The 13,446-nt window shown below is 34.8% G+C and overlaps 1 protein-coding gene across 2 annotated transcripts in view; it reads right to left on the bottom strand.

The window, feature by feature from the left end:
- The window catches only part of CFH (complement factor H), a 328,111-nt gene that overhangs the window by 16,360 nt on the left and 298,305 nt on the right, over positions 1–13,446 (bottom strand). The window contains exons 10-12 of one of the 2 annotated variants that reach the window (XM_040262904.1): positions 11,873–12,055; positions 10,549–10,731; positions 9,713–10,115 (exon numbers count right to left, since the gene is read on the bottom strand). In XM_040262904.1, the coding sequence (XP_040118838.1) occupies positions 9,919–10,115; positions 10,549–10,731; positions 11,873–12,055 (563 nt within the window). In that variant the 3' untranslated portion in view covers positions 9,713–9,918. Of the gene's footprint in view, positions 1–9,712; positions 10,116–10,548; positions 10,732–11,872; positions 12,056–13,446 lie in introns of those variants that run through there. The other variant, XM_040262905.1, reaches the window with a different exon arrangement.

Below are 13,446 nucleotides of genomic sequence, written 5' to 3'. Positions count from 1 at the left end.
GCTGGAACCTCCCCATCTTACTCCTCTGCCATTTTTTCCCACTTCTTTTTATGTGTTGCTGTATTATATAAAATTGTGTAGAATTCTACATAAAATATCCTGTGCATTTAAGAAGTAGCATAACATTTTTGTAAATGGCACAGTATTTAGAGTCAGACTAATAAGCATTTAGTTGTGTCATAACAATGGGACAGATGTGAGGTCTTCAGTGATATACTATGTGTTGTGTGGTTTCCATCTCATCTGTGAAATATCTACAATCATATACTCAGTATATGAGCTTCCTTTCTATGGTCTTCCCTCATAGCTCCTTAGTAAAGAATCTGCCTGCAATGAAGGAGATCCAGGATCAGTTCATGGGTTGTGAAGATCTCCTGGAGAAGGAAATGGCAACCCACTCCAGTATTCTTGCCTGGAGAATTCCATGGACAGAAGAGCTTGACATTCTACAGTCCATAGAGTCACAAGAGTCACACATGACTTAGCAATTAAACAACCACCATACCCAGTAATAAGGCCCTTTGTGAAGATCACACATGTTAATTATACAATATCTTGAAATGTAGTATAGATAAGTATTCAGTGGCCAGTAAAACTTAGTTTTTCTTAATTTGATATCTTCTTAGGCAATTATCTTACCACTAAACATTCCTGGGGATACAAACGTCAAGGGAAGATAGAAACGTAATCCTCACTAGCAAGTCATATCTCCAGATACAAACTGCGATTTCCTAACACTAAAACAAAGAAGACTATAGTGGAGAATGGATTAAGAAATCATACACATAATTCTACAAATTACTTCATTGGAAAATGAACTCTATGTTTTAAAGCAGGTTTAGGTTCATAGCACATGTGAGCAGAAAATACAGAGTTCCCAAACTCCCCACCACACACACACACACACACACACAGAGATTGAGATTTGTTTTAAGGATCTGGCTCATGTGACTGTGAGGACTGGTAGGTCTGAAACCTGCATGGTAGGTGGCAGCCTGGAAAGTTCAGGAAGGGTGTGTGTTGCAGTTTTTACTTTGGAAGCCTTGAGAGGTAGAGTTCCTTTTTCCTGGAAAGAGCTCAGTGTTTTATCTTAAAACTTTCAACAGAATGGATGAAGTACGCCCATGTTATGAAAGATAATTTACTTTACTTAAAGTCTGTGATTAAATGTTAATCAATTCTTTCTGTAAGATGCTTTCAGAGAAACAGCCAAACTGGTTTGACCAAACTACTGAGTACTATAACCTGGCCAACTTGATTCAAAATTAACCACTATACAAAATATCCAAGGTGAACTTGGATATTTAGTTCAGAAGATTGCCAATCCAATTATGGAAGATTCATCTAATTTTTTCTCGCTGCTTGCATAAAATACATGAGATGAGTTGTGAATCATCAGTCATTAAGAAGTCAGTGGGAGATAATTCGAAATTTCTCAGTGGAGCTAGTGGTAAAGAACCTGCATGACAATGCAGGAGACTTAAAAGATGGGCATTTGATTCCTGGGTTGAGAAAATCCCCTGGGGAAGGTAATCACAACCCACTCTAGTAGTGTTGCTTAGAGAATCCCATGGACAGAGAACCCGGTCAGGCTACAGTCCCTGGGGTCGCAGAGAGTTGGACACGACTGAAGCGAATTAGCATGGCACAGCACAAGACAGAAATAGAGATGCTGTTATCCAGGGATGATCTGTGTTTTATCCACATGGCTGAGAACTTATACGTATTAAAGCACAAGAGACTGACAAGGTTTTTGAGAACTTTATACTAGCAGAAATGCATTCAGCATGGACTGAAAGGGACAGGCATCATACACACAAAGGAAGAATGCCTCCAAAGATAGAGCTCTGATAACAGGGCTTCTTTCAGCTGAGAAAGTAGGCTCACTTCTTTGGTGGGTTGAAAAGTTGTGGCTGTCCCTCATTGGCTTTTTTTTTTTTTTTTCCCATAGAAATGTGTTCTCTCAATTGGAATCTAATGAGATTTCTCCTCATGGGTTTTGAGTTTAAGACTTGAGACTCATTTTTCTTTCTCTTTCTCCATTTTTGAATGGTGATGTCTATTCTATGTATGTATTAACATTGTACTTTGGAAGCACATTTCTTGTTTTCTGGTTCACAGGGTCACACATGAATAGGAATTTTGCCCAAGGATGGACAAGAAACTGTGTCTCACCCATAACTATTTGGACGACATTTAATAAAGTTTGGGCCTTAGAGTTGACACTGAAAAGGGTGAAAACTTTGGGAGATGTTGGGATTGAGTGAATATATTTGACACTTGGGAAAGACAGGAAGCTGAGAGGCTGCAATGTGCACTGTTATGTGTCAAACAGTGTCCTCAAAAGAGTTTTTAGAATCCTTAACAGGCAAGACCTAAAAGTCTAACAGATGTAATCAAGTTAAGACGCGATCATTTTGTGACACTTAGATTATTCCCAGGTTGTGGCTGTTCATTTCAGAAAAGGCAAAACTACAGTCACAGAAGCCAAATTAATGGTTCTCAGAGGTTAGGGTTTGATGAAGAGGATTGCCTGCAGAAGATTCTTTTGGGGTTATTGAACAGATGATGCTAGTGGTACAGAACCTGCCAGCCAGTGCAGGAGATATAAGAGCGTAGGTTTGATCTCTGGGTGGGGAAGATCACCAGGAGGAGGAAATGGTAACCCACTGCAGTATTCTTGCCTGAAGAGCCCCATCGAGGAGCCTGGCAGCCTACAGTCCATAGGGTCGCACAGTCAGACATGGCTGAATGCACAACAGTCTGTATTTTAACTAGATGATTCTTATGCAACTGTATACATTGGTCAAATTTCTTCAACTCTGTGCAACTCAATTCCTCCATTAAAAATAATTACTTTTAAGAGTGATTCTGAAACCATTTTATTTTATTCAATATATTTTCATAATTAATAAAATATCTTAGACTTAATTATCCTTGATGGATTTAAAAGATTAATTTCTCATAAGGCATTAGTGTAAACCTAAATTTCCTTCTTGTCGTTAGACTTGGGCTGTACATTTGCATCTTAGTATGTGGATAAGGCCACTTCTCCCAAAGAGAATTGACTGTGTGTAGGATCTGTTCATAATTCTTTAATTAAAAAAAAAAAAAAAGAAGTTTGACATATACAGACTACTATATATAAAATAGATGACGAATAAGGACCTACCATGTAAGAAAGGGAACTCTACTCCATACTCTGTTACAGCCTATATGGGAAAAAATATCTTAAAAAACTGTATCTTAAAAAAGTGTGAATCTTTAACTTTGCAATGCATCTGATACTACACATTATAAATCAACTATGTTGCAATAAAATTCGTTTTTAAAATAAAAAATAAGTCTGAGATTTGTTCACGATTCTCATACTTGCATGTAATGATCCATGCATAGTACATACTCATCTCATTTTTAGCTTAGAATATCATAACTTTTCACTGAAACTGAAAAAATAATTTGTGTTCTTACTGTCCAGGTTACTTCCTTAGACTCACTCTTCATTATTTTTTCCAGACTTGCATCTTGTATGTAATCCTTTTTCCCCTGGTGTTTCACATTGCAGACTTACAAAATACGTCTAGATTCTCCTCTCTAGTACTTATTTAAGATCATAGTCTATTCTCTAGTACCTCAAGTGATGATGCTTTCTTTTAACTTCATCTCCTAGAGGTACATATTTATAGATATATATTTTTTCACTCTATGTTTTCCAAAAATACTGGATATCTTAGTACAATTAAGAAAAGACTAAAAAGAAAATTGTAACAAAATTTATTTACAACTGGCCTTCTGAAATACTGGGACAATTGTAAAACAATTCCACTGTTTTACCTCTCACACCTGCACACCAGATTCATGCAAAATAAGTTAGACTTCACAGCTCTTTTTTGACTTCTTTAAAAACAAAACCTTCAAATATGCTTAGTCAAAGACCATCACAGCTTGGAAATTAATACTCCTTACTCAGTGTAAGCATATAAATATGGATGAATATGAATCAAATTTAAATCTCCTATTCCCTAGCTTACCTTCAATAACCAGGACTACACTGATAAAAGATATGATGCTTTATAGTAGATTTAACTCAAACCACCAATTATGTTTGTGTGTGTATATATATATATATATATACACACACACATATATATGTATATGTATGTATTTACACAAGGGGTTAAAGTAACCGTAAAAAAGAATGAATTTTTGCTATTTTATACATCATGATTAGACTTGGAAGGTATTATTCTTGCAAAATATGTCATACAGAGAAATATAAGTACCATATGATATCACTTATATGTGGAATTAAAAAAAATTAATTGAAAGAGACACGTGTATCCCAATGTTCATCGCAGCACTGTTTATAATAGCCAGGACATGGAAGCAACCTAGATGCCCATCAGCAGATGAATGGATAAGAAAGATGTGGTACATATACACAATGGAGTATTACTCAGCCACTAAAAAGAATACATTTGAATCAGTTTTAACGAGGTGGATGAAACTGGAGCCGATTATACAGAGTGAAAGCCAGAAAGAAAAACACCAATACAGTATACTAATGTATATATATATGGAATTTAGAAAGATGTAACAATAACCCTGTATGTGAGACAGCAAAAGAGACACAGATGTATAGAACAGCCTTTTGGACTCTGTGGGAGAGGAAAAGGGTGGGATGATTTGGGAGAATGGCATTGAAAAATGTATAATATCATATATGAAACAAATCACCAGCCCAGGTTCGATGCAGGATACAGGATACTTGGGGCTGGTGCACTGGGATGACACAGAGGGATGATACGGGGAGGGAGGTGGGAGGGGGATTTAGGATGGGAAACACGTGTGCACCCATGGCAGATTCATGTTGATGTTTGGCAAAACCAATATTGTAAAGTAATCAGCTTCCTATTAAAATAAATAAATTTATATTTTAAAAATAAATTTAATAATGAATGTATGGCAAAACCAATACAGTATTGTAAAGTAAAATAAATAAAAATAAAAATATAACAACAACAGAAAAAATGAATGAATATAACAAAACAGCAACAAACTCACAGATACAGATAATGAGCAACTGGTTGCCAGTGGGGAGAAGGAAGAAGGGAGGGACAGTAGGCGTATTTGATTAAGAGGTATTATGTATAAAATAAAGAATCTCCAAGGACATACCATACAACACAGGAAGCATAACCAATATTTTACAATAACTCTAAATATAGTGTAGTGAAGTCGCTCAGTCATGTCCGATTCTTTGCGATCCCATGGACTGTAGCCTACCAGGCTCCTTCTTTGGGATTCTCAAGGCAAGAGTACTGGAGTGGGTTGCCATTTTCCTTCTCCAGGGGATCTTCCCGATCCAGGGATCGAACCCGGGTCTCCCGCATTCCAGGTGGATGCTTTAACCTCTAAGCCACCAGGGAAGCCCTCTAAATACAGTATAATCTTTAAAAATTGTGGATCTCTGTGTTATACATCTGAAACTTGTAAATCAACTATATGTCAACTACAAATTATTTAAAAACAAATTATTTTAAAGATTTGCTAAAACGTTTTAGGTGAAAGTTGATTATGAACAAAGTCTGTAAATTAACTCATCTCTTTACACAGAATGACAATAAATGCAGAAAAATGATAGAACTGATCTTTAAAAATCACCATTTTCTAGACAACAGTGAAATAACTGTTTGCAGCCTTGGGTCATAAATAGATTCTATAACCATTAGTTGAAAAATTTGGAGAAATATTATCTGCAAAAATGTTAACATTTACAGCAAAGATAACTTGTCAACTGTAACAATTTAATTTAAGGGTGAGAAAACCAGCTGTTACCAGCAACTCAGATTTAAATCAATTAGCACCAATGCTGATGGCCATGCTTCTTAGACTAAGAAGGTCACTTGACTTGATGCAGTGCAAAGTAATAAGATATCATCTTAAATATTGTAGCTTGATTATTTAAATCTATTTTAATAATAAAATTTTATGATATTTAGAAATTTAAAATGTTTATAGTTAACTGATTTAAGCTTAATATGCTGTGTAAAATGTATGAACATAAAAATCACCTTTCAGACTGGTGGTGAATGTTTCTAAAGTGCTCTAAACTCTCACTGTTTGCAGATGACATGATCCTCTACATAGAAAACCCTAAAGACTCTACCAGAAAATTACTAGAGCTAATTAATGAATATAGTAAAGTTGCAGGATATAAAATCAACACACAGAAATCCCTTGCATTCCTATACACTAATAATGAGAAAGTAGAAAAAGAAATTAAGGAAACAATTCCATTCACCATTGCAACAAAAAGAATAAAATACTTAGGAATATATCTACCTAAAGAAACTAAAGACCTATATATAGAAAACTATAAAACACTGATGAAAGAAATCAAAGAGGACACTAATAGATGGAGAAATATACCATGATCATGGATCAGAAGAATCAACATAGTGAACATGAGTATACTACCCAAAGCAATTTAAAAATCCAATGCAATCCCTATCAAGCTTCCAGCGATATTTTTCACAGAACTAGAACAAATAATTTCAAGATTTGTATAGAAATACAAAAAACCACGAATAGCCAAAGAAACCTTGAGAAAGAAGAATGGAACTGGGGGAATCAACCTGCCTGACTTCAGGCTCTACTACAAAGCCACAGTCATCAAGACAGTATGGTATTGGCACAAAGACAGAAATATAGATCAATGGAACAAAATAGAAAGCCCAGAGATAAATCCACACACATATGGACACCTTATCTTTAACAAAGGAGGCAAGAAATACAATGGAGTAAAGACAATCTCTTTAACAAGTGGTGCTGGGAAAACTGGTCAACCACTTGTAAAAGAATGAAACTAGATCACTTTCTAACACCGCACACAAAGATAAACTCAAAATGGATTAAAGATCTAAATGTAAGACCAGAAACTATAAAACTCCTAAAGGAGAACATAGGCAAAACACTCTCCGACATAAACCACAGCAGGATCCTCTATGATCCACCTCCCAGAATTCTGGAAATAAAAGCAAAAATAAACAAATGGGACCTAATTAAAATTAAAAGCTTCTGCACAACAAAGGAAAATATAAGCAAAGTGAAAAGACAGCCTTCCGAATGGGAGAAAATAATAGCAAATGAAGCAAATGACAAACAACTAATCTCAAAAATATACAAGCAACTCCTGCAGCTCAATTCCAGAAAAATAAATGACCCAATCAAAAAATGGGCCAAAGAACTAAATAGACATTTCTCCAAAGAAGACATACGGATGGCTAACAAACACATGAAAAGATGCTCAACATCACTCATTATTAGAGAAATGCAAATCAAAACCACAATGAGGTACCACTTCACACCAGTCAGAATGTCTGCGATCCAAAAATCTGCAAGCAATAAATGCTGGAGAGGGTGTGGAGAGAAGGGAACCCTCCTACACTGTTGGTGGGAATGCAAACTAGTACAGCCACTATGGAGAACAGTGTGGAGATTCCTTAAAAAACTGGAAATAGAACTGCCTTATGACCCAGCAATCCCACTACTGGGCATACACACTGAGGAAACCAGAATTGAAAGAGACACATGTACCCCAATGTTCATCACAGCATTGTTTATAATAGCCAGGACATGGAAACAACCTAGATGTCCATCAGCAGATGAATGGATAAGAAAGCTGTGGTACATATACACAATGGAGTATTACTCAGCCATTAAAAAGAATACATTTGAATCAGTTCTGATGAGATGGACGAAACTGGAGCCAATTATACAGAGTGAAGTAAGCCAGAAAGAAAAACACCAATACAGTATACTAGCACATATATATGGAATTTAGGAAGATGGCAATGATGACCCTGTATGCAGGACAGCAAAAAAGACACAGATGTGTATAACGGACTTTTGGACTCAGTGGGAGAGGGAGAGGGTGAGATGACTTGGGAGAATGGTATTGAAACATGTATAATATCATGTAAGAATCGAATTGCCAGTCTATGTCCGATGCAGGATATGGCAAGCTTGGGGCTGGTACGTGGGGATGACCCAGAGAGATGTTGTGGGCAGGGGGGGTGGGAGGGGGGTTCAGGTTTGGGAATGCATGTACACCCGTGGTGGATTCATGTCAATGTATGGCAAAACCAATACAGAATTGTAAAGTAAAATAATAAATAAATAAATTTAAAAAATATATATATATATAACAACAACAACAAAAAAAAGACATTGAAATTTTGATAGTTTGCCTCAGATCTGTAGATCAATTTGGAGAGCATTACTATAAATAATATAATATATTCCAACCCATGAAACATGAGGCATCTATTTATTTATTTATTTATTTATTTTAATTAGAGGATAATTGCTTTACAATATTGTGTTGGTTTCTGCCATACATCAATATGAATTAGCCATGGGTGTATATATATTTAGGTGTTCTTTAATATCTTTCAACAAAGTTTTGTGGATTTTTAGTGTGCAGTTATCAAGCTACTTGTGCTAAATTTATTCCTAAGTATTTTATTTTTATGCTGTTGTAACTTGATTATTTTCTTAATTTAATTTTTGGGATGTTCACCATAAAGGTATAAAAATACAAAAAAAAAAAATCACCTTTCAGACTGGTGGTGAATGTTTCTAAAGTGCTCTGTACCAGCAAAATCAGGAAAATGTTACTAGACCTGGAGTTTATTACCAAATTGATCTCTAAAGCTCCTGTTGTGTCACTTTGCATATTTATTTTAGAAGCTATTTTGAGGTTCAAAGTTGATATACACTGAAGACAGAAAAATTCAAGAATTCATGTAAGTAAAAAGAAGTGAAACACCTTTTACACCGATTATCTGTGAATTCAACTCTAGCTATACTAAATAGTTTCTTACATTTCTTGCCAATATTTTTCTATAAAAAGTTATTCAGTGTTTAAAGCAGAGTGTCTTTATGTGTGTGTGTATATTTAATGTTGAATTTTTAAATCATTTATATGCCATGTTGTAGTAGTTACACAATGTGATTCTTATTGTTCTTTATTTGAATTATGTGTACTTTGATAAGCATCTTGTAAAATATTATGAGATCCAACCAGTCCAGCCTAAAGGAGATCAGTCCTGAATGTTCATTGGGAGGACTGATGCTGAAGCTGAAGCTCCAATATACTGGCCACCTGATGTGAAGAGCTGACTCCTTTGAAAAGACCCTCATGCAGGGAAAGATTGAAGGAGGGAGGAGAAGGGGATGACAGAAGATGAGAGGGTTTGATGGTTGGACTCAATGGAATTCAGTTTGAGTAAGCTCCGGGAGTTGCTGATGGACAGGGAGGCCTGGAGTGCTGCTGTGCATGGGGTCACAAAGAGTCAGAAACGACTGTGTGACTGAACTGAACTGAAAATATTATGTATTTCATCATTTTTGGTTTATTCATCTATTGATAGACGAGCGAAAGTAAGATAAACTTCTTATATTTAATTGTTGACTTAAATATGACATAGTTTGCTTTTATATGTTTAAGTGATATTATCAATATTTTGAATGTTTTCCATTTCTTTCCACACTTTTTTCCCTTGTATGCTAAAACAGAGTTTCAGAAACCCTCAGAAGTAATGGAGAAAGCTTTAAGAAAGTTAGGAAACTGATGGATGGAAGGAGGCATGGAAGTGATTGAATCTAATTTCTTGTTGTAAATGTTTCATGAACAGGACACATAATATTTTGTTTGCCAAGTTTAATGAGGTACTTTTAAGAAGTGATTTATTGGACCCATCTCTCAATTACATTGTCCCCATAATATTTAACACAAATCTGATTTATGATTCAAGATGAGTTTAAAAATACATGATAAAATAAACAGAATTGAATTAATAAGGAAAAATCTGAATACATGTACATATTTCAGTTTTACAACTGCATTTAGTTTTACCCACATCGAGGATACACCACCTTTCCTTCCCGACAAGTTGTTTGAAATGTATGTTTTGGTGTCAGTTGACGATAACCATTTTGACACATAAATTCAATAGTATCCTCTGTTTTAGAGTAAAGTTTTTCATCACTTTTCCATCTTAACTGTATGTGATGGTTTTTCATTGTTTCTTCTGAAATTACACATGCCTCTAAAATTAAAGAAAATAAACATAAACCTTTGAGTAATATGCAAATACTTGCTACAGAATTTCAGGGTTTCAAGAACGTTGGTCCAAAAATTCTTTCTCAAACCTTTTCCAAACCAATACACTGAAATTGTATAATGTAGGTTTCATCATATTTTAAAAATTAATGTTATAAGAATGAGATATTTTGTTTAGTGTAATCATTAAATGTTATAAGATTCATAATGTCAGTTATTATATGAAGAGCTTTCATAAAGGGGCCATTGCGCTTGAACATGAAATTTTATAACTTTATTTCTATATTCAGGTATTAATGCTTGGTATGCAAGCATTAACTCGTTGTTATTTAATCCATAAAATCTCTATTATAAACAGGTAGACATTATGCTGTGTACAAGGATTATCCCAGGATCCAAGAGAAGTTTAAAGCATTTACCTAAGCATTTTGGTGGTTCTGACCACTCTCCATTCCGACATACTATGCTTCTGTTTCCCCAAAGTTCGTAGTAGAGCTGACAACGGTACTCAACACTCATTCCTGGAGGATATACTGATTGCAGGAGTGAGGTAATGTCTCCGTTGTCTATTGGTGGAGGAGGCCCACATTTTCCTTGAGAGTCTAAAAAATAATGGCGTTTGTTTTATTCAAAGACAACTCTGACAGTTTTAAGCAAATAAAAATGCAGCCAAATATGTCGTATGAAAACTTAAAATTTCTGATGACAGAAATTATTTATAGAAGGAATTTTAATCACTAAAACAGAAATACACATTTTACGACCTTATTTTACCTCTATGGAAGCACATATACTACTTTAACAAATATGTCTGCTTCGTAGTGTCCTGATGTTCAAACATATTTTTTTTCAGAGTATACACTGGGAATATGGGTAGCTAAGATAAAAGTTTGATATGTGCAACTTTTTTCATTTTGAGGGTGTAGTGCCAGTAGCAAGTATAGACACTGGAAAAAATAAAATGAAAACAGTAGAAAGGGATATTATAAATACCCACTTCACTTAAAGTGACTATGTAAAATATCACTTCAAAAATATCACTGTGTAGCTTTGGGATGAATAAGACAAACTCATTCATTGTTCTTAGAAAATCTTCATAAACATCTATGTGTTGCTACAGGAAAAACCTTCAGCACAGCAGAATTTGGTCCTGTCTAGAGGTGTTTCTCTGTCTCCACTAACTAGATGTTTATGAAGATTTCCTAAGAGAGAATTTTTCACAAGGATATCTATCCTAGAGATTCAAACATATGAATTATATGTCATATTATTTGAAGTTTAAGCACCATGGCCTCACAGCTTTGCTTAAAAACATAACTTTTAGGCTTAGGAGCAGAGACTCTGGCTTAAGAGTCTCCTAAAATAAATGCAGATGCAATCAGCATAAAGGTCTCAGCTGAAAATAAATGAATTTATCCCGGAAGAGAGGTAAGGCTCTTAGCAAAATTACTTTTTAGTCACAAGATGTTTTAAAGTGACAAAACGTTGAACTAAATAGTACAATGATATTCTACTACACTAGTGATTAATCATTAAAGGCAAAAAAAGATACATTTTTCAAAGCTTTGTAATTGATCTTTTAAAATACAGCCATGGAACCACAAAACACTTCATATGACCTTGCCCCAGCAAAAAAAAAAAAAAAAAAAGAAAGAAAGAAAAAAGGAAAAAAGAACAAAGTTAAAGAATACTTCTGTATAGTTATCATCAGGATAAAGAATACTAAGATAATGAATTACTTACTAATGCATACAGGTTGAGCTGACCATCCATTTTGCAGACATGTAATTAACCCTGATGTCTTACCATCTGCTGTTACATATCCTGGTTTACACTTATATTCTATTTGTTTATTTAGGGGATACGTAAAGGTAGATTCAGACAAAAATCCATTCTCAATTCTTATTTCAGATTTTGAACATGTTTCTAAAAGGGAGAAAGCATAAAGAAAAGGTAAGCATATATTTGATATACATTTCATAAGGACCCAAATAAGGTAATGATACAAAAAAGAGGAGTCATTTATGACTATAAACCAAGAAAACATCTAATCATTTAAGGTCCTGTGTAAGAGGGGGAAAACAAAACAAAAAACTATGAGTTTCCAAAGATATTAAACCAAAACACTTGATTTCTATTTTCTAGAGCAAAGCAAGATTTAAAATACTCTGGATCCCTTCTAGGAAATTATAAGAAATCTGTTTGTATAAAGGATCTGGAATCCCACAGCATGTCAGAAATCTTTTAGCAATGGGTTCCTTTTCCTGGGACTTGTTGAAAGTATTGCCTAGTCTGGATCTCTTACACAACCCAGAATACGGATCAGGTGACGATCACAGAATCTACCACCATAGTTACCCCAGCCTTTGTCTCTGAGAATTTGAAATGCTGTCATCAAAACTGAGTGCTTAAAGCTGTATTAGTACATGGAGTTCAATGAAGATGACAAAGATCAATACATCCATTCATTTTACTAAGGACAAAATATTGATCCTTCAAACCATGAATAACTAAACTTGGAAAAGTACAATTCTGTCACCTACTAGATATCTTCATAGAATTCAGCTAATTTTTTTAGTACTTCACAGATAAAGAAGAAATCAAAAGAGAAAACTGAATATTTTGAATTGAATGAAAATAAAACCATGATAAGTAAAGTTTTATATGATTTATGAGATGACACAAAATTGTGCTGAGGGGAATTTTAAAATTACATAGCAATAATAATAATGATAAAGACTGAAAATCAATAATTGCTTTTCCTTAAAACTGAATATAGGAAAACAAACAAGCCCAACCCATATAATTTGGAAACACTGCAGTGATATTAGTAAGAGAGTGGAATAGGCCACCTTCACCTCTTCTTCCCTCCACAGACACTGAATTAAGAGCTATGTCTGTTTCAGCTCCTTGGGAACACATGTACACCTGTGGTGGATTCATGTCAATCTATGCCAAAACCAATACAGAATTGTAAAGTAAAAATTAAAAATAAATAAATAAATTTAATAAAAAAAAAAAAAGAAAGAAAATAGAAACAGTAAATGAGAAGTTCTGCATTCAAGGCAAGTGAGAAAATCCCAAAATCCTAAGTGGGAGGGAAAACTAAGACACATTCCTGCAATAAAATCCATGCAGCAGAGGACCATACAATTTGAAGGGAATACTCAACTCCCAGCTTCTCCCAGAGGAGCAAAGAGTTTGATCCACCATCTAGGTCTCTGATTTTGCAAATGCTAGTCCAGGGTCCGGCTTCCAATTTACCTGCCTCTGGGAGGCCTAGGATTTCCGATCTCCTGAGATTACAGAAATGAAGA

The sequence above is a fragment of the Oryx dammah genome, unplaced genomic scaffold (assembly GCF_014754425.2).
Source record: "Oryx dammah isolate SB20612 unplaced genomic scaffold, SCBI_Odam_1.1 HiC_scaffold_21, whole genome shotgun sequence".
Classification (NCBI taxonomy): domain Eukaryota; kingdom Metazoa; phylum Chordata; class Mammalia; order Artiodactyla; family Bovidae; genus Oryx; species Oryx dammah.
Note: the sequence above shows the minus strand (reverse complement) of the source record. Positions and strands in the feature narration are given on the sequence as shown.